Here is a 20,928-nt window from a genome sequence, read left to right as displayed (position 1 = left end):
TGTAACACTCCACAGCCTGCTGGAACTCTCCCTGGAAACAACACAATCAGCACAGGATGACACATGAGTGTGTCAGTCAGTAGGGATTCACTCTACTGATACAGCTGGTGTAACACTCCACAGCCTGCTGGAACTCTCCCTGGAAACAACACAATCAGCACAGGATGACACATGAGTGTGTCAGTCAGTAGGGATTCACTCTACTGATACAGCTGGTGTAACACTCCACAGCCTACAGGGATTAACTCTACTTTGGAGAGGGTCTTTCAAAGATCACACTGTGTCACTGATCTGTCCATGTAAATTGTCAATTTGAAATTCTATTTCATTTCAGCAATCATGTAATTAGAAATAGTGAGAATGTATTAAAAGGGGAAGATGGGAGCTTTTCCATTAGTCTGCAAACTTGAACCAATTTGATTAAAGAGTGATCGAGTGAGTTGTGTTTAACGCCACTTTAAAAACTATTCCAGTTATATCACAGCGTGTCAGCTTAATGTGGGAGGAAAGCCCGATGCAATGCAGGTCTCAGATGTTTACCACTTCGGTGAAACCAACAAGCACGGGTATGGAGCTGACAAACCCAGAAACATAATCGGGGCGAACCGTGATTCGAACCCACAATCATAGGTTTCTGGCGTGCCCAAGGGATGCAACTCTTCACAGCGAATCGCGGCGCCTTAGATGACTGGGCCATCCGTGTCCTCCATGAATAAGAAAAATCAATCAATTTGTTTCTTACCTTTTGGACATGTTTATTGCCACTTGATTTGAGTTTGTCAAACTTCTCTTCAGGGGATTCAGGAGCAATGGGTGTTTTAATCTCTGGAACCTTCTGCACTGGAACCTTCTCTTTGATTGGAACTTTCTCTTGCACTGGCGTCTTCACGGGTGCTGATAGAGGCGCAGTGAATGATGCACCCTGGGTAGCACTGGCTGGCTGCGAGGTGGGTTTAGGAGGAGAAGTGGAATCCACAATTTCTGGAATCTCCCATGGGAACACGTTGACTATAGCCGGAAGCTTGTCTCTCCATCGTGAACCGTCTTGGTCTGTCAGGTGCTTCTGGCATCTGCAACACAGTGAGTGAGTGAGTGAGTGAGTGAGTGAGTGGGTGGGTGGGCGGGTGGGCGAGTGAGTGGCAAGTGTGTGAGTGAGTGGGAAAGCGAGCGAGTGTTTATTGTGTTACGACACAGCCATATTTCAGCTTTATCACATCAGCATATACAATATCCAGTCTGGGACAAGCAAACCTGTGGTTGACAGCATGAGCACGGTCAATATTTTTCTTACTCAGTCACCTAGCTTCCAGTTAGTGACCACCCAATCCCATGCATAGATAATCCTAGGGTGGGGCCGTGTGTTTTTAGCCCATAAATTTAAAAAAAGGCCCCATTTTCAAATACAATGGGACATTTTAACATTCTGCTCTATGGGCAAGTGTGGGTGTACCTCTGGAATATATGAAATATTAACATAAAGGGCCCATGTCAGAAAATTCCTAGAGTGAACCCTGTCTAAGTACTTGGCTCAACGACCACGAAGTACTGAGTTTTTAATATCCCAGAACCCCTACAGGGGTCGGCTTATCTCATCCCACGTTTGAAATTAATCGACAACAAAACATTTTGTCTTATCTTGTATCATTACCAACCTTGAGGCACCTTGATGAGCTTGTTCAACGCTTGAGTCTATGCTGAGGACGTGCTTGTAGTCAGCGTACGCCCGGCGATACCTGCAATGTTAGGCAGCACTGTGTTTAAAAAGGCCAGGCAAGCATAAAACTTACTCTCTCCCTGAAATACACAAACCGTATTCAACGTAATAAGCGCCCACAGCGATATCTGCTAATATAATAGCAAGTGAACAATCCCAATTAGCACCCCTTCCAATTGATCAATATACACAAGACTTAAATTTATTCCTGTATAATATGACTCGATCATGTGTCATATGCACCCTTAATCATGGGCAATTAAATTCTGGAAAAATATATCTGTAAACATATATATGTAAACATTTCAGGCTGTCAGCATAAACCACGAAATTAACGATCTTTTAACTCAGTGTTTATTCTCCAAAATATTATTCTAATAGGAGCCCCCTATTTCTAATTTTGAGAGTGCCCTGGGCACTTATGTAGAATACGGTACTCACAAATCTAAACATACTAAAAGCATAAATGCAAACATTGACTATGTTTTCTACAAATAATTCTCACATCAGCTTTTCATCCTCTGTCATATCACAAACATCTCACTAAAATCAGATCTATTACTTCGATACAATACTTCTATCAAGAGGACACACCCATATAGGTGGCGTCAGGTGAATACAAAGCAAACAATAAATGCCCAATCTAAAAAAAAGGCTGCATAGGTTCTGAGGTCAATTAGATGTCAGCTTTCTAAAATGATTCTCCTTCATTTCCTTACCACCTAATTCAGAATTTCAGTTTGTACAAAAGAATACCATGACAAGTAACAGATATTCCTCTAATCCGTCTCCCTTATGGGTGCATATGCCATGGTGCTGAGAAACAACAGTGTGTAGAAATATCCCAATTATAATGGCCTTGCCTTACTTATCTACTTTCTGAACTACAGAAAATATATTGACTTATATCTAGTTATGGAGCCATTTGTTTGTCATTCAAGTTGATACGAAGTTTGACGGTCAATGGTGATCTTGTTCCCATATGGTTTTCAAAAAGGTTCTCCCGACACTCGGTTGTGTTTACATTGTCAGTCATTGTTCGAAACTGAAACACCGCCACCTTGCGGGCTATTTATAGTCGGGTGGGGCTTTAAGCATGCTAAGTTCATATTCGAGCTACAGGATTTGGATATGCTGGTCATAATGCTTTACTCACCTATACTGAGGGTTAATGAGCAGAGGACAATAAATAGCGATAGAAACTAACAGTTTTAGTCCAATTGTCCATAATGATAACATATAGCAAAACCCTTAAAAATGGCAAATGTCTACTTGTCCTTGTCGGTATTAAAGAATTGACTTCACTTTGTGTGAGTTCATTGGAGTATGAACCTTCCTAGAGTGAGGGCCAAACTGCATGAATGTCGGAGCTTGTGACAAGCTGATGAAGTTGATGAAGACCAACTCTAACCTGGATTTTCACAGGCTACAAATGGCCTAAAGTAGTGATCCAAGTATAACATCTGTCTCAGATGCAGTGTTAGAAATTGGCACTAGTCCTGTAGTCCTTGCCAAACTGCCCAATACTTAAGGTATCATTAGGACTAGTAAACATTTGCCACTTATAAGTGTTCTGCTATATGTCATTATAAGGAATCGTGGACTGAAACTGTTAGTTTCTACCGCTGGACAATCCAGTGATTGATATCATGAGCATCGATCTACCCAATTGGGGTACGATGACGTGCATCAACCAAGTCAGCGAACCTGGCTACCCGATCCCGTCAGTTGCTGAAGACCTCTTCTACCCCGGATCTTCACAGGTCAGTTAGATGGCAACATAACTTACCTCTCCTTTGTTTCAAAAGCACTGGCTCTCCGAAGCAGGGGTTTAATGGAATGTGGGACATAGTCTAGGGCCATGGTGCAGTCGGCTATGGCTGAGGAGCAGTCTCCCGTCTTCAGCTTGCAGGCTGCCTGGTTGCTGTACAGCAGGGAGAGGCTGTACTCGTTCCCTTCCGGCACTGGAACGTAGACATCAATTAACAGTTACTATTGTCATGCATTCATTATTCCTGTTTACCGGTAATTACCAGTTTTTTACCTGTAAAATTAGTGTTGCGCAGTGGAACTGAATATTTGAGCGTGGTTTAACTTAAATCTATAAGGAACTAAACGTGATTACCTGTTATTATGTGAAAGAAAGATGAATAAACCTCAAAAATGAAAGAAGCTAATGCTAATTCTAACAGTTACTCCTAAGGGAGTCTTAACACTCTCTTACCATCTAACTAACCAGCTCTCTAACGAACTCTGACCAACTCTCTGACCAACTATCTGACCAACTCTCTAACCATCTAACCATCTAACTAACCCCTTGGGACCGGCAAATTCATAAGTATATTTTCCAAATTAAGTTAACTTGTCTGTTACCATCAGGGTTTCCTCTTGTCTATTTTTAGTGCAAGGAAATAACATTTTGCTTTGCTTCAAGGTTAAAAACATATTTGTAGTGACTTCGTCTTGAAATATTATTTACAAAAAAAGAAGAGAAAATTGCAACTGAACTTTATGTATATGATGTGTAGATCTAACTAAGTTACTTCAGAGATGACGTCATTGCGTTGAACAAGATGTTGAAAAAATTATAACCAGGTAATATTCATATGTCTTCTTATTTGTTGAAAGGTGGGACTGACAAATATTAGGGGGAACTGATAATTTTTAGAGTTACCAGTCCACCTGGACTGGCAGTTTCAAGAGCCAGTGGGAACACTGGACATGTCCATGATGCATGACATCACTAAATGCTGTTGTGAAATACATGCTCATGCTTTCTGTATCGTCCAAGGTCAACCTCATTAAAATCAGATCGTACCTCACTTCCGCTAAACAAAGATCAGAGGATATTCCATTACGGGTCACGTTAGAACGACCTTTCATCCGACCAATCATAGTGTTGTTCACCAGATCATGAAAGTGACAGTCTAATAATGCAGCCTCAAAAAATATAACGTAGGGTATTACGAATGACAGATACAGGCTTTATGACTGAATCCCTATAATCTAGGCCATCTATAAGCCATTCCAGAATTCGAGAATGTGTCAAAATATATTTCAAAGCGCAGTCACCAGTTTGAAACTAGTGCTGTAAAGCACAAGAAAGCTGCCTTCTGATTGGCTAATGTTGACTTCTTTTCAGTCAATCCATTGGACAGTTTGCGAAAGGTTGGTCTGAAATGACCCGAATTGGATGTCGTCAGATCTTTGTTTAGCAGTACCGAGCGATAACATCTGATTGTAATGAGATGGAGTCCAAGGTAGAGTGTTTCTATCACTATTACTGTCTATACAAATACAGGCCAGGGAACTGTTGCGCAAAGCGATCTTAGCATGCTCAGTGCTACAGTTGTCGTAAGTCGCTGTGATCATCTAAGCACTACGATAGCCTTGTCGAACAGGGCCCAGATTCATATTTTAAAAATCCTGATTTTGAAAAAAATCGGTAAAGCAAACATCTGAAAAAAGAGACATTAATAAAAAAAAAGACAAAATACAACAGCATCATGAAACTTAATATTCACTGATATACCATGAAACTATGCTTAAAGTGTACTTACAATCTCATTAAAATCAGATCTAAGTTCCCACTGCCGCTAAACATAAAGAGATCTGAGGACATACCATAACGGGTCACGTCAGAACGATCTTTGACCGACCACTGAAACGACTAACACAAAATTGACATCAGCCAATTAGAAAGCGGCTTTCTCGAGCTTCACGGCACTCGTTTCAACCTGGCGACTTCCATTTTAGACTACGCTTGAAAAATATGTTGATACAGTTCTCGTGTAAATTTTGAACTCTGAACAACCGAACATTCCGGAATGTCTAATATATGGTTGCGATTGTATGGCAGTGTTTCCCACGTCCTGTGCAACATCTCCGTTCAAATGTTTATCCCCCGGAAGCGAGATGATAATTTTAACGAAATCAGTCGTACGGGCCGTTACTGTCGGTCAGAATACCCCGTGATAACGACTGTCACTTTCATGATCTGGTAAGCGATGCTTCGATTGGTCGAATGAAAGGTCGTTCTAACGTGAAGCGTAATGGGATGTCCTCAGATCTTTGTTTAGCGATAGCATGAACTAAGATCTGATTTTAATGAGATTGGGCGTACTTACTGGTGTACAGCAAGATGAGTCCCCATGATTAACAGAAACATGACGGACAGCTGCCACATTTACAGCCTGTGAGGTATTTCAGCAGTCAAAAACATAAACACTAGGGCTGCAACGAATACACTATAAGGCGAATACGATTCGTATCACGAATATAGGGTAACGAATATGAATATTAATTCACGAATACATTAACAAGTCAGCAGCTGAAGTATTATTTGTTATATTCAGCAGGGTTAGAAATTGGCACTAGTCCTATAGTCCTTGCCAAACTGCCCAATAGTAAAGGTATCTTAAGGACGAGTAGAATTTTGACAATTTTTAAAGGTTATGATTATAAGGACTAGTGGACTGAAACTGTTAGTTTCTACTGCTCTTCAGTGAAACATTAACAACATAAATTATTTGACATGGTTTGTTAATTATAAATATATTATACATTTAGATACTGCACTTATCCAGGTACTAGTATCTGCTCAAATGCGACAATGACCAGTGACCACAATACGGTCAAATTAAATATTATAAGTGTGTTGTCTTCAAAAAAATCTATGCATATAACATGTTCTTATTGATATTTTTAGGTACAGGGTATGTAAATGAAAATGCTTGTATATTCATAAATATTCGATTCTAGTGGCCACGAATAACGAATTCAATTCATGAATGGATACGGTTCGATCCACCGAATACATGAGTGAATCACAACAGCCCTAATAAACACAGTAGCAGTGTTCACTCCAGGAATTCTCACATGAGACCTTTATGTGAAAATTTCAAATATTCCAGGGTTACTCCCATACAGCACAATGTTAAAATGCCCCATCGTATTTGAAAATGGGGGCCTTTTTTAAAATTTAGGGGCTAAAAGCACAAGGCCCCACACGAGAATTATCCTTCCGGTAGACCCTATCAGTGTTAAATATCCTACCTTCATCCAGCTTGTTGATGGCATTCTCGTAACAAACTAAAGCCTCAGCGTACTGCCCTGTGCGGAACAGATCGTTGCCCTGCTGTCTTAGTTTAGCCACATCAGCCGGGAGAGGAGACACGTAGAAGACTGGTCGAGATTGAGCCACGCTCACTTGAGCTTGATTCTCAGTCTCGTCTTCAGCTTCTTCATCCCCAGCTGCATCCCTGCCGTGTCCATTATGGTCATCAACTTTCATACCCTTCTCAGATTCCACCGTCTCGTCTATTGCACCTGCATCACTGCTGCTCGACATGGCACCTGCATCACTGCTGCTCGACATGGCACCTGCATCACTGCTGCTCGATATGGCACCTGAATCAGTGCTGCTCGACCCGGCACCTGCATCAGTGCTGCTCGACACAGCACCTGCATCACTGCTGCTCGACACACGGGACACACCTCTCACATCCTTATCACAAGTTGCTGATGTTGCTGCCACACTGTTTTCATCTTTCTCCCCTACTTCATCACTGTTCCATATATCTTTAGCATCACCACTTTTCACGTTACCAGATGCAGTGCTGCTGTTCGGATCTTTTGTCTCCGACTTTCCACAACTCTTATGTTGGTTTTCGTCCTCAAAACCGTTTTCAACAATATCCTCCTTTCCACAAGCCTGTTGACTCTCCATCTCTCCGTTGGTCTTACTGGACGCCTCATCCTCCGACTCACTGCCATCCACATCCTCAATCAACAACCGACGGCCTTTCGCCTTCTTTTCCTTCTTCTCCTGCTCAAACTTCTTTAGGTCCACATCAGCTTCACGCATTAAATCCTGGAGAAGACATGTTGAAAGTGGGTTAGAATGAATACCTTGGTGCCCGAGTCCCTAAAAACGTCTTGTGTACATCTATTACCCAACTCTCTATTGACACTCAAGTACCTGCTACAGTCCTAGTGTGTGTGTGTGTTTGTTTATTGCTTAGGGGCGGTCGGGTAGCCTAGTTGTTAAAGTGTTCACTCGTCGCGCCGAAAACCGTATCAATAGCCGTTTGATTCCCGACATGGGTACAATGTGTGAAGCCCATTTCTGGTGTCCCCCGCCTTGATATTGCTGGAATATTGCTAAAAGCGGCGTAAAACCAAACTCACTCACTCACTCACTGTTTATTGCTTAATACCACATTCAGCAATCTTCCAACCATATGATGGTCAAGTAAACAAAAGAATCTGGACCAGACGTTCCAGTGATTGATACATTCTGAGCAACAATGTACACAGTTGGGTAACATTGGCTTACTTTGGTTTGTTTGTTTGTTGTTTAACGCCACACTCAGCTATATTCCAGCCATATGACCGCGGCCGGTAAATAATCGAGTCTTGACCAGACAATCCAGTGATTGACATCATGAGCACCGATCCATGCAATTGGGATCGGTGACATGCATCAACTAAGTCAGCAAGCCTGACCACCCAACCCCGTTAGTCGCCTCTTACAGCGAACATAGTCACCTTTTACGGCATGCATGGGTTGCTGAAGACCTATTCTACATCGGATCTTCACAGGTCCATCGACTTACTATCAACCAAGTCAATGAGTGTGACCACCAGATCCATGAACTCCATCTTCCCATGAAAACAGCGTCAACTGTCTATAAAAGTCCAGTTTCCACCATTGCCAAACTAGGCTGGACTTTCCAGGCTCAATCATAGCACCACCAGTGACTATTGTGAGTTATGTCCCTTCTATGTCCCTCCTGACCAATCAGATTCCGACTCTCACATCACTTGCAACTGCTTCAAACAAAATGGTGGCGCCCAGTCAAGACAATCTGATCGATAATCAAGATCTATATTGTAATAAAACGGGCCTCATCTCAAAGTGCATCAAATCACTTGAGCACCTTGATTAAAAACATGAAAAGATTTGTAAAATATATGTCGAAATCCAGTTGGTGGTACACATGCTTTGCAAATCCTATAGTCGACCGGACATCTTGTTCATTACAAAGATTTTGATCACGTCGCGTCATGAATAGACTCGTCAGTCCAGCCAAAACGCAACTCCGGAATTCGAGCCTAGTTCTGCAAGGGTGGAAACTGGACTTCTAGTATAGTCAGTTAATGCCAGATTGCCTCAGGAAGAAGCATGAACTTGGACTAATTCTGGCACTTACTACTGGTTCCCAGTATAGTCACACCTTTTAACAAGCAGAAGGGTGCTGGAAACAGTCTACCTTGGTTCCCCACAGCAGGTATCGTATGGGACACAGCTGACTGTATCTGTTGTTTCCTGCCAGAAGTGTTTCCTGCCAGAAGTGTTTCCTGCCAGAAGTGTTTCCTGAACAGAAGTGTTTCCTGCCAGAAGTGTTTCCTGACAGAACTGTTTCCTGAACAGAAGTGTTTCCTGACAGAACTGTTTCCTGAACAGAAGTGTTTCCTGCCAGAAGTGTTTCCTGAACAGAAGTGTTTCCTGCCAGAAGTGTTTCCTGAACAGAAGTGTTTCCTGCCAGAAGTGTTTCCTGCCAGAAGTGTTTCCTGACAGAACTGTCTGCAGACCGACTCTGACAATGGTTATTCCTATCAAACATTTGTAATCATCTAACCTGAGCCTTTTTATTGGCTGGTTCCAATTCCAAAACTCTCTTGAAATCTTTTACAGCTTTGCCAAATTCTTTCTTTCCCTTGAGAGCTGTGCCTCGCCTGAGTAAACCTAGGGAGTCGAAAAGCAGTTGAGTGTTCTGTGGTCAAATATATCTCCTTAGTTAATCAACAAAGCTATCTGTCGATAGAGGTCACTTCCAGAAAAGAGTCTCATGTTTTCTCCACAATAGGGTAGTGTTTATCATTACTTGTCCAGTTCATAAACAGATAAGATAAAAAGTATCATAAAATGTTAAGTTGTTTTACGCCAAATTGTTGTATTATGTTTTAAAGGAATGACAGTTATATTAATTTAAACATTATCATAAAAAAAACAGCTTAGCATACAATTGTAATTATTTCCTTAAATATGATTGTAATTAGCAATGCATTACATAGTGTTGAAATTGTATAAAATATACCGTGTTCGACGTAATAAGCACCCTGCTCTTATAAGCCCCCACAGCGATATTTGCTAATATATTGGCTAGTGAACAATCCCAATTAGCACCCTCCCGACTGATCAATATACACAAGACTTATTTACTTTCAACTCTTTCACCAAAATTATATTCTGATAAGAGCCCCCTATTTCTAATTTTGAGAGTGCCCTGGGCGCTTATTACGTCGAATACGATGCATGAGATATACAGCCGCTCACATTCTATACATACACTTGAAACAGTTCTGATGCACCATACAACATACCTTTGATGTTAAAAGAATTCAAATGCTTAATTAATCGTTCTGATACAATTATTAATAATTTTGACCTAAAATACGGTCATAGATCATGCCAAATTGTCCACTGTCGCCTTAGGCTCGGCTGCAGTGACCTAAACGCTGATAAGTTTAGACGACATGTATCAGACATATCAGACTGCACTTGTTGGTATCACTTTGAAGACGCAATTCACTTTTTCTATACCTGTCAAAAATACCATAATATCAGAAACACTATGTACTTCTACACACATGGGTATGATTTAAAAACGGTATTACATGGCAATAGTTCAGTTAGCAGTTCTACAAACATGACTATTCTTAAATCAGTTCACGATTTCATTGTCAAAAGCAAAAGATTCGAGTAGCTAAATTTTATGCATGCAGTAATGGAAAACTGCTATATGTTATTTCACAGACACCACTTGTATTGGCTTCATATATTTCATTTGTGCATTTAGTATGTTTATGTTTAGCACTATTTTACATATAATCTGATATATAACCAGCTGTTGTAAAGTTATTACCTGGAGAGGTATTTACATAAGCAAGTTTTGCTTGTTTACCGATCCAGATTTCTTTTGAAATAAAAATATGTTTAAACCATACCTTTGATGTTATTTGGCTCTGTATTCAGCACCTCGCCAAGATCAGCCAAACATTTGTCCCAGTCACCAGTCTTCAGGTCTGACCAACAAACATTGTACATTTTACTTCAAATTGCATATTCATAAACTTATCCTATCTCACGCTACATTTCCTTCGCTTTCTATTGCTCATGTGGAAATGTGCTTGAACAAAGTTTCCAGCTTCTAAAAACATTTGACCGAACACATCCCCCATCACCATGGTCACCAACCAAACAAAGGGTCATGCATTGCAATCCTGTTAAAGATGTTGGATACCATTGTTCATGCGCATACTGGACGCGCATGTAATGGCGAGTATTTGTAATGCGGTTACGTCCCTTTTAATTGCATAAGAACTCATAGAAATGTAAATTTGGGCAAGAGTTACCTCCCCTGATTCATAATTTTAGGGGTATGCTGTGTTGATTGAAAATAATTTGAATATCCTCTGGTAACATGTTGTTTTTATTTTATAATTTTATTTTACAATGAATAAACATTAGACATAAGCCAGTATGAAAAATATCTTGATTTTGTAAAATGCTTTTTTGAGTGATGCATCAATTTTTGGGGAAAATGTGCTTTTATTAAAGTCAAATGATGTGCGAAATTAAAAATGTTTTGACTTGAATTTTCATTTTTCTGTTTTGTGCCATTTCAAAACTGTAATATGTCTATTTAAAAACACTTATTTAATAATCAAACCTTAAAATGACCATTTTATTGGCAAAATGATTTTATCATCCAGTGCCTGATGGCGCCACTTGTTCAAAAAATGCCGAGGTGATTTGGTTTTTCTATTGCGTAGTTTGATTGAGGACATATTTTCCTACAAAATGATACCAAATATACCCATTTCTTGATTTTTTTATTTTTTTGGGTATGCAACCTCTTTAATGTGAACTTTAATGACTTACATGTTGAAGGAGGCAGTAGTCGGCCGCAGGGAGAAATCGGCATCTATTGTGTCATAGGAACATGTCTGACACACTAACGAGGGTATACTCACATGCTAGAGCCTTGTTGTTGTAGGAGGCAGTAGTCGGCAGCAGGGAGAAATCGGCATCTATTGTGTCATAGGAACATGCCTGACACACTAACAAGGGTATACTCACACGCTAGAGCCCTGTTGTTGTAGGAGGCAGGAGTTGGCAGCAGGGAGAAATCGGCATCTATTGTGTCATAGGAACATGCCTGACACACTAACGAGGGTATACTCACAGGCTAGAGCCCTGTTGTTGTAGGAGGCAGCAGGGAGAAATCGGCATCTATTGTGTCATAGGAACATGCCTGACACACTAACGAGGGTATACTCACATGCTAGAGCCCTGTTGTTGTAGGAGGCAGGAGTTGGCAGCAGGGAGAAATCGGCATCTATTGTGTCATAGGAACATGCCTGACACACTAACGAGGGTATACTCACAGGCTAGAGCCCTGTTGTTGTAGGAGGCAGCAGGGAGAAATCGGCATCTATTGTGTCATAGGAACATGCCTGACACACTAACGAGGGTATACTCACAGGCTAGAGCCCTGTTGTTGTAGGAGGCAGTAGTTGGCAGCAGGGAGATGCTCCTCGAGTAGTACAACACAGACTCCTCGTAGTCACCGGACCGGAACGCCTGTAACGCAGGAGTGAGCGACTGAATGTTGTTCAACACACCTGGGTGCCGTTGTAAAAATAACCTTAGCGCTACGAGTGTCGTACGTCTATGCTTAGGTATGGGAGTTACGATCACCATAGCGCTAAGATTGCTTTGAACAACAGCATCCAGCTATATCCTAGCTACACAATGGCGGCCTGTAATGAATCCAATCTGGACCACACGAGCAGCGAATACATAGAGAATCTTATGGAGTCTCTTTTCCTATCAAATATATGAACACAAGCCGATCAAAGTTTATAACTCTCACTCATGACCCATCCATGTAATCTACATCGCACCGAATTCACATTCATGGAACATCCTTGACCCCTCAACTCCAGTGAGTGCATGTTGTTTTATGTCCCAGTCAGCAATATTCCAGCTACATCATAGTGGCCTGTCAATAATCAAGTCGGGCTGGGCAGCACCTCTGCAGCACAGAGTCCCACAATCACACAATCACACAGGTCACACAATCTCAGAAGTCACACAATCACACAGGTCACACAATCACACAAGTCACACAATCTCAGAAGTCACACAACCACACAAGTCACACAATCACACAATCACACAAGTCACACATCATAACAACCAGGTCATCATTAATGACTTCCAATCACAACCATGTACTGTAAAACGTGAAATTAATGCGTCTCCAAAAGAATGTGACCGCTGGCCCCTAGCCAAAAATGCGACTCAATATGAATGGGACCCCCCCCCCCCCCTCCCCCTCAAGCATCAGTGGATTTATATCTAAACAAAATGTCCTCTGTCAGGTTTACAGGAGGATCCTCACCTTAATCCAACCTTACATTAATCCAACCACACACCAAATAGCACCGCTTATTAGCTCTGAGTAGAGTATTTCAGCTAAAACATTACGCGCGCTGGCTCGTGTCAGTCTTTGATGCAGTCGCAAAGAGCAAAGACACCATGTTGGGTGGCATCTGTCTGGACTTGCAAGTGTGATCAGTGATGACATGAGTGAGTAGAACGCTTGTCTTGACCCCAGCAGTGACAATTCACATGATGTTATTAGAGTTTGAATAACATTGTTTATATACTTGTAACAAGTGCTGCTCAAAAAACAGTGATGTGGAATACATAGTTGTTTGTTTTCAGCATATGTCTAAGTTAATATTTCTGCTATCCAAAATGTCTTATTGTTGATATAAATACGATGTTTAATAATGGGAGGAAAGACAACTCGCATTTTTCTCATTTAATACACGTTCGCGTTAATATCAAGATTTACAGTATTCGGAACCAATTCTGACCCAGAATCCTCACAGGAAGACCAGATACATCTGCCCCCAAAACATCTTGGAGTACAGGGCAATGATCCCAAATCACAACTTGATGGCAGTTTCAACAACGTATACATGTAAATCATTTTAATTCAATGGGACCGCTCATTTATTATTGGGGAGGGAGGGGGTGAGAATGGTTGCAGGAATGTCTCATATTCCGCTGACATCCCCTCCCCAAATTTTGTGTAACATTTTTTCATGCACCCCATCACCCTGACAATAAATTGCCAGTTCTTAAATACTGCTCAAATATAATGTCTCATTACTTAATCTTATTGCCTCCCCACCCCAATAAATGACCCATCCCTAAGGCAGACAAATATTCTCTCTAACAAAACTTTTTCATAGAAGTATTTGTACACGACTCACTTCATTTCCTTTGTCCTTCTCTCTGTTGGCCTTCATCAGCTTCTCCTCGGTAGACAGGCCTGCAATCAGACATAGGACAGTGTGTGTTTGTTTATTTGTTTGCCACACTTATCAATATTCCAGCTGTATGACGTTGGCCTGTAACTAATCAATTCTGGACCAGACAATCCAATGATTGACATTGTGGACAATGATCCACGTCATCAGGGTAACACGACACACAATCAACAAAGTCAATGAACATGACCACCCAATCCATTCGGTTGCCTCTTAAAATCAGCATGTATTACTGGGGACCTATTCTAACCCTGACTCCCAACAGGGAGACACAAGACAGTGGAATCTATTGAAACCGGGAATCCCCACAGGGAGACAAAACTATTGGAGCAAGGATAACAGGTGGAGCTGTGTTGGATTCCCTCTCACATAGATATTCATGAAAATGAAAAAGCAGACAAACTGGCAAAGCTTGCTCTAGACAAAGTGGACAGCCTATTCCCTTTCATAAACTAGAGTGAGTGAGTGAGTATGGTTTTACGCCGCTTTTAGCAATATTCCAGCAATATCACGGCGGGGGACACCAGAAATGGGCTTCACACATTGTACCCATGTTGGGAATCGAACCCGGGTCTTTGGTCATAAACTAGAGATAAATACCAAAATCAAAGCCTCCATAGTCCAAAGATGGCAGGCCCAGTGGGACGCAATTAAAATCGGCAGATGGCTATACAAAATACAACCCAAGATCCACCAAAAGCCAAACTCATACTCAAATGAAAGGAAAGTTGAAATTGCCATCTCACGCCTCGGACTCGGTCACAAAAAGCACTATGACAAGGTTTGTTCATCTTGCAATCAACCTGAATCCATTGCTCACTTGTTGCTGGAATGTCAAGACCACGCCCCATGTCTGACCATGTCAGGCCGGGCTCGGTTAAAACAAGAAATTCAGTTAGATCCGCTATCTGTCATAGATCTCCTAAAGCCAAGAGATGCAATAGCGAAGGCCAAACTAACTCTATTTCTGAGAGATGGACAGCTACTGGAACGTATATAAACAAAGCAGCCAAAGATAAAAATGAAATGATATCAATATACAAATAAAAAATCATATCAATACAAAAACAGAAATTATGTGAATACCAAACTCACAATAGATATGTGTACCCTTCTCACACACATGAGTCCCAAAGAGGGACAGGTCAGTCGAAATCTGGCGACCTTTTAAACACTTAAAGCAACAACAACTGAGTTACCATTTCTTCATATTTACCAGTAATATTTACTGCTTACAGTCATCAGACACATGAGAATCACTGCGACAAGCTCAACACGTACATGATATAGCTCACTGCTTTAGATTCTGTTATACCTTGTGTGAGTATTTTCAGTCAAATTCCCTCAAGTCATGATCAGTTGTTGGGGACAGCCTCATATCTCTGGATATCTCAAGGATATACTGAATTCACTAGATTTACATATCTACCAACCAAAATATGCCAAAATAGAACTAAACTCCCCAACAAGTTATTTCATGTCAAAAAGACTTCAAATCAGGCAAGACAAAGAACCTTGAATTTCAAAAACTTCCTTCGAATATATTTATCTTAATATTTCATTTATGTTCATCAGATCGACAATCCTTTAAAAATAATCCATTTCTACCACTGAGTGGATTGTTTGGTAACAGTTTTCAAACATCAAAGTAAAAATATTGGGAAGCTTAGGTTTATACTTCATCACCACATGAGTGAGTGAGTTGAGTTTTAACGCCGCTTTGAAAAGTATTCCAGTTATATCACGGCATGTCAGCTAAATGTGAGAGGAAAGTCTGAAGTGATGCAGGTGCCAGACGTTTTCCACTTCGGTGAAACCCACGAGCATGGGTATGGTGCTGACAATCCTAGCATCATGATCAGTGTGAACCGGGATTCGAACCCATAATCATAGGTTTCTGGCATGCCCAAGGGTTGCAACTCCACACACGTTCAAGAAAACAAGGTCTTTGACTGTGCTTACTTATTGAGCAAGTTTACTTTTTACAATATATATCTGTAGCTTTAATAAAATGTATCACAAGCAATTATGAACATTTTTATTATGAACTTGCATGCCCCCAAACTCTCCTTTTCTGTTCAAAATTGACTTTGCATTTCAATATTTTCTCTTTAAATGGGGGATCGGGTAAAGCATTCGCTCGTCTCGCTGAAGACCCGGGTGCGATTCCTGACATGGGTACAATATGTGAAGCACATTTCTAGTGTCCCCCACCGTGATAATGCTGGAATATTGCTAAAAGTAGCTTAAAACCATCACTCACTCTTTAAACTGAAACTGTATTACATATGGAGTACCTTTAGCGTTGATCTCAGTGTCCAGATTAGCAGGTGTTCCTCTCTTCGCAGTGTTCTGTTTCTGTTTCGTATTCTTGTCCTCATTGTCCACTTTTTCCAACTCCTTATCTAGGTCGACCCTGGTGACACAACACACAGTTTGTAGACCTGGTTTAGGCAGAATATTGCAAGTCTAGAAGTGGGACAAAACGTACATTCGGTCTTTTGGAGAATATGTAGAGCTAGACATGGGGGGAATATGTGAATATGTAAACCTATATGTGTGGACAATGTGTAGATCCAGATGTGGGGACAATGTGTAGATCCAGATGAGGGGACAATGTGTAGGTCCAGATGTGGGGACAATGTGTAGATCCAGATGTGGGGACAATGTGTAGATCCAGATGTGGGGACAATGTGTAGATCCAGATGTGGGGACAATGTGTAGATCCAGATGTGGGGACAATGTGTAGATCCAGATGAGGGGACAATGTGTAGATCCAGATGTGGGGACAATGTGTAGATCCAGATGTGGGGACAATGTGTAGATCCAGGTGTGGGGACAATGTGTAGATCCAGGTGTGGGGACAATGTGTAGATCCAGATGTGGGGACAATGTGTAGATCCAGATGTGGGGACAATGTGTAGATCCAGGTGTGGGGACAATGTGTAGATCTGGACCTGGGGAGAATATGTAGATCTGCACATGGGAATAATATGTAGACCTAGACATAGGGAGAATATGTAGATCTGGAAAATGGGAGAATATGTAGATCTGGACAATGGGAGAATATGTAGATCTGGACGTAGAGAGAATATGTAGACCTAGACATGGGGAGAAAAAGTAGATCTAAACGTAGGGAAAATATGTAGATCTAGACAACGGGGGGGAACATGTAGACCTAGAATTATCTCTGACATGAGTTAAAAAAAATCCAAAAATGGAAGTGTATTCTTTTCCTTATTTCTGATTTTTTCGGATCAGCAGATTTATAAAACAAGTAAAACAAACTACAACCCTAGAGGTCACTTGGCCCATTACATTCACATGAGCCTGCCGCTCTGCTTACTTTTCCCATTCCTTGTGATCTCTTGGCTTCACCCTCTTGTTTGATGTCTGGTGCTTCGTTCCATTCTGCTGAAATAAGTTATTACAAATCTTTACAAGCTGAGATTCCCTTCAATAAACAGCAACAAGTCATACATCTTCCTGAGGCAAGAGAATTAACTGACTTTAAAAGTCCAGTTTCCACCCTTGCCAAACTATGTTGGAATTCCTGGCCTCGATCGTAGCGCCACCAGTGGCTATTACGAGTTATGTCCCTTCTATGCCTCTCCTATGGACCAATCAGATTCCACCTCTCGTATCACTTGCATTTGCCTCAAACAAAACGGCGCCGCCAGTCAAGACGATCTGATCAATAATCAAGATCTATATATTGTGATAAAACTAGTCTTACATCGCCAAGTGCATCAAATCACATGAACACCTTGATTGAAAACATGAAAAGTTTTAGAAAATATCTGTTGATGAGTTGGCAGTGCAAATGCTTTGCAAATCCTGCAATTGACCGAAACCTGTTCACGAACTGGATTTCGATTCTGGAGCGCTATTTTGATTGGACTATGCATCAACTCGTTAGTCCAGCCAAAATGTAACTCCATAATACCAGCAAGTTCGGCAAGGGTGGAAACTGGACTTTTATAGTCAGTTAACTCACTTGCCTCGGGAAGATGCAAGTCATAAGACCAGCAAAATGTCAAAATATAGAATATGATATGACTTTATTCCAAATCAGAAATGCCTTCCATAAAAAAATCGTCTAGGAAATTCAAAGTCAGATGAACACGATAAATTATGACTAAATAACAAATTATTATCTGCTTTTTTTTAAATCCTGTTAGATCAAATATTCCCTTGATAAATTCTGCACTCACTGTGGCGATCACAATAAAGAATTCATACCTCTGGATTGGATGTTCCTATAACCCCTGACCTGATGGGAGGAAGGTCAAGGTCACCTGATATGACCCCTGGCCCAGAGGTCATCATGTCTTCTTTGTTTTTCATTTCCTTGTTCCAGTGCTTGATGCCATCAACAAGATCCTGTTTATCCCCAGGGTCAAGGTCAGACAGTCGAGATAGAGGAAGCTCTTTCCGCAAAGCTCGGCTACACAGGACATAAATTAACAGTATCATTGTGTTGTTTCATTTTAGTCCCCAAATCTTTGACCCAGTTACAAAAGTATCAAAGGTGTGGACTAATTTGAAATCTTATACGTGAAAGCGATGGGATAGGTTACAGATTCAAGGACTGGGTTATTTGGTTCTTTTAACATATCAAGCCCATACAAAAGCTGAATCACAAAAAAAACGAACAAACCATATAAGACATGAACAAATGTCAAACTAATCACCAAAGTGGTCGAGTGAACTGGCTTAAGTGCCCCTTTGAGTGAGTGAGTATGGTTTTATGCCCCTTTTAGCAATATTCCAGCAATATCACGCAGGGGACACCACAAATGGGCTTCACACATTATACCCATGTCAGGAATCGAACCCAGGTCTTCGGTGTGACGAGCGAACGCTTTAACCACTAGACTACCCGACCATCCAAGCGCCGGTCTGAATAGTACCTCAGTTGCATCAAGGCGTGTCAGTTAAGTGTTTTGTTTAACAAATGTTATATTTGGTATAACACTTTCTAAGCAAAGTACAGATTGAAGTGATCTAGTGTATATGATCCTGACTACCAGTTGTCAGACTTTCATTTTTGAGGAAGCCTCATTGGCTGAGTGGGTTGGATCACTGACCTTGGGTGCTGGAGATTAGGTGCCTTACTCTGGCAATGTGGGTTCGAATCCTGAACAGGACTCAACCCCCAAAAGTACTAGAATCTGTACTTTACTCAGAAAGAGTTATCCCAACTATAACATTTGCTACTGACCACTTTCTGCATGGCATACTGTGTTCAAATGCTTTGTTCATTGTTAATGTCGCACTCAGCAATATTCAAGCTACATGATGGCGGTCTGTAAATAATCAAGTCTGGACCACACCATTCATTGATTGACATCATGAGCATCAATACATGACATGCTTCAACCAAGTCCCTGAGCCTGACCTCCCGATCCCATTGGTCACCTCTGAAAGGGTCATCTCTTAAAACAAGCAAGGGTTGTTGAAGGCCAATTCTAACCCGGATCTTCACACAGTGTCAGTTAATTGTGGAAGGAAAGCCCCAAGTGATACAGGTCTTGATTTTTACCAGTTCGATGTCACCAGCAACATGGGTATGGTGCTGACAAACCATTGAATCACAATCAGAGCCTATCTGGGATTTAAACCCTATGATATAGTTGGCATTCCACGCAGAAAACTGTGGCACTGAAGACAACGAAGCCCCAATGCCCCTTACTATCCAAAGCAATAAAGTTAGTCAAAAACTGAAGATGACTGTGAGACAACAGAAGAGTCCATGTACAACATATACTACTCAAATCAAATCAAAGAACACCCACAACTGGAAGGATGTGTGATGCAATACCCATCAGCTGCAACTGATTAACTATAGCCATATGAAAAACGTAGGTGTTCCTTAACTTCTTTTGAGTAGCATACATGGTATATATGCAGATTCCTACCGACCTTGAACCAGCTTCAGTTACAACAGTTCCATCCATGCCAAAATCCAAAACACACACTAGAAATACCACCTAGCTGTTATTCAGAGTAACTATCTAGAATTTCATGAAGATTTTAACATACCTGTTTGGAGCCAATTCTGTGAGCTTGTTTTCAGCCAGTCTTTCAAGTTCAGGAAAATAACCTTCCTCTCCTGACCTGTATGAAGTAAAGCAGTGAGCAAGCTATAACAGCGTGACACCTTCTGTGTGAGGAATGACTGAATTAATACAGGTCTTAGTCTAGTTGTTTGTTTGTTGTTTAGCGACGCACTCAGCAATATTCCAGCTGGATAACGGCGGTCTGTAAATAATCGAGTCTGGACGACACAATCCAGTGATTGACAACATGAGCATCGATCCATGCAATTGGGATCGATGACATGCATAAAGCAAGTCAGCAAGACTGACTATCCAACTCTTACAACAAGCATAGTCGCCTTTTTGGGTTGCTGAAGACCTATTCTACCCCCAGATCTTCACGGGCCTCTTAGTCTAGGGAAATCCTGGTTCACTGACAGATGTATCACAAACGTACACCTGACAATACTATACCATACAGATTTTAAGGCTGTATTGTTTTTCAAACAGTAACATTTTTAACATTTTTAAATAACCAAGTCTGACTACTGTTATTAGGAATACCTTACTGACTGACGCAAAACAAAACGCCAAATCTGATTCCAGCTATATGATGGCAGTCTGTAAATAATTGAGTCTGGACCAGACAATCCAGTGATTGACATCATGAGCATCGATCTATACAACGGTGATACAATCAATCTAGGGATTGATATTGTGAGCAACAATCAACGCTGTCGGGTACGATGACACGCAATC

At 41.1% G+C, this 20,928-nt stretch overlaps 1 protein-coding gene across 2 annotated transcripts in view; it reads right to left on the bottom strand.

Annotated features, from left to right (window-relative positions):
* LOC139470285 (sperm-associated antigen 1-like) overlaps window positions 1–20,928 on the bottom strand; it is a 36,380-nt gene that overhangs the window by 9,638 nt on the left and 5,814 nt on the right. The window contains exons 3-14 of one of the 2 annotated variants that reach the window (XM_071252644.1): window positions 20,174–20,248; window positions 18,371–18,575; window positions 17,475–17,542; window positions 16,426–16,544; window positions 14,072–14,130; window positions 12,266–12,365; window positions 10,727–10,804; window positions 9,358–9,464; window positions 6,770–7,586; window positions 3,504–3,678; window positions 1,653–1,733; window positions 743–1,070 (exon numbers count right to left, since the gene is read on the bottom strand). In XM_071252644.1, coding sequence (XP_071108745.1) covers window positions 743–1,070; window positions 1,653–1,733; window positions 3,504–3,678; window positions 6,770–7,586; window positions 9,358–9,464; window positions 10,727–10,804; window positions 12,266–12,365; window positions 14,072–14,130; window positions 16,426–16,544; window positions 17,475–17,542; window positions 18,371–18,575; window positions 20,174–20,248 — 2,212 coding nt within the window. The remainder of the gene's footprint in view (window positions 1–742; window positions 1,071–1,652; window positions 1,734–3,503; window positions 3,679–6,769; window positions 7,587–9,357; window positions 9,465–10,726; window positions 10,805–12,265; window positions 12,366–14,071; window positions 14,131–16,425; window positions 16,545–17,474; window positions 17,543–18,370; window positions 18,576–20,173; window positions 20,249–20,928) is intronic. The other variant, XM_071252645.1, reaches the window with a different exon arrangement.

The sequence above is a fragment of the Haliotis cracherodii genome, unplaced genomic scaffold (genome assembly GCF_022045235.1).
Source record: "Haliotis cracherodii isolate W230 unplaced genomic scaffold, xgHalCrac1.p SCAF_20, whole genome shotgun sequence".
NCBI classification, from domain to species: Eukaryota; Metazoa; Mollusca; class Gastropoda; order Lepetellida; family Haliotidae; genus Haliotis; species Haliotis cracherodii.
Note: the sequence above shows the minus strand (reverse complement) of the source record. Positions and strands in the feature narration are given on the sequence as shown.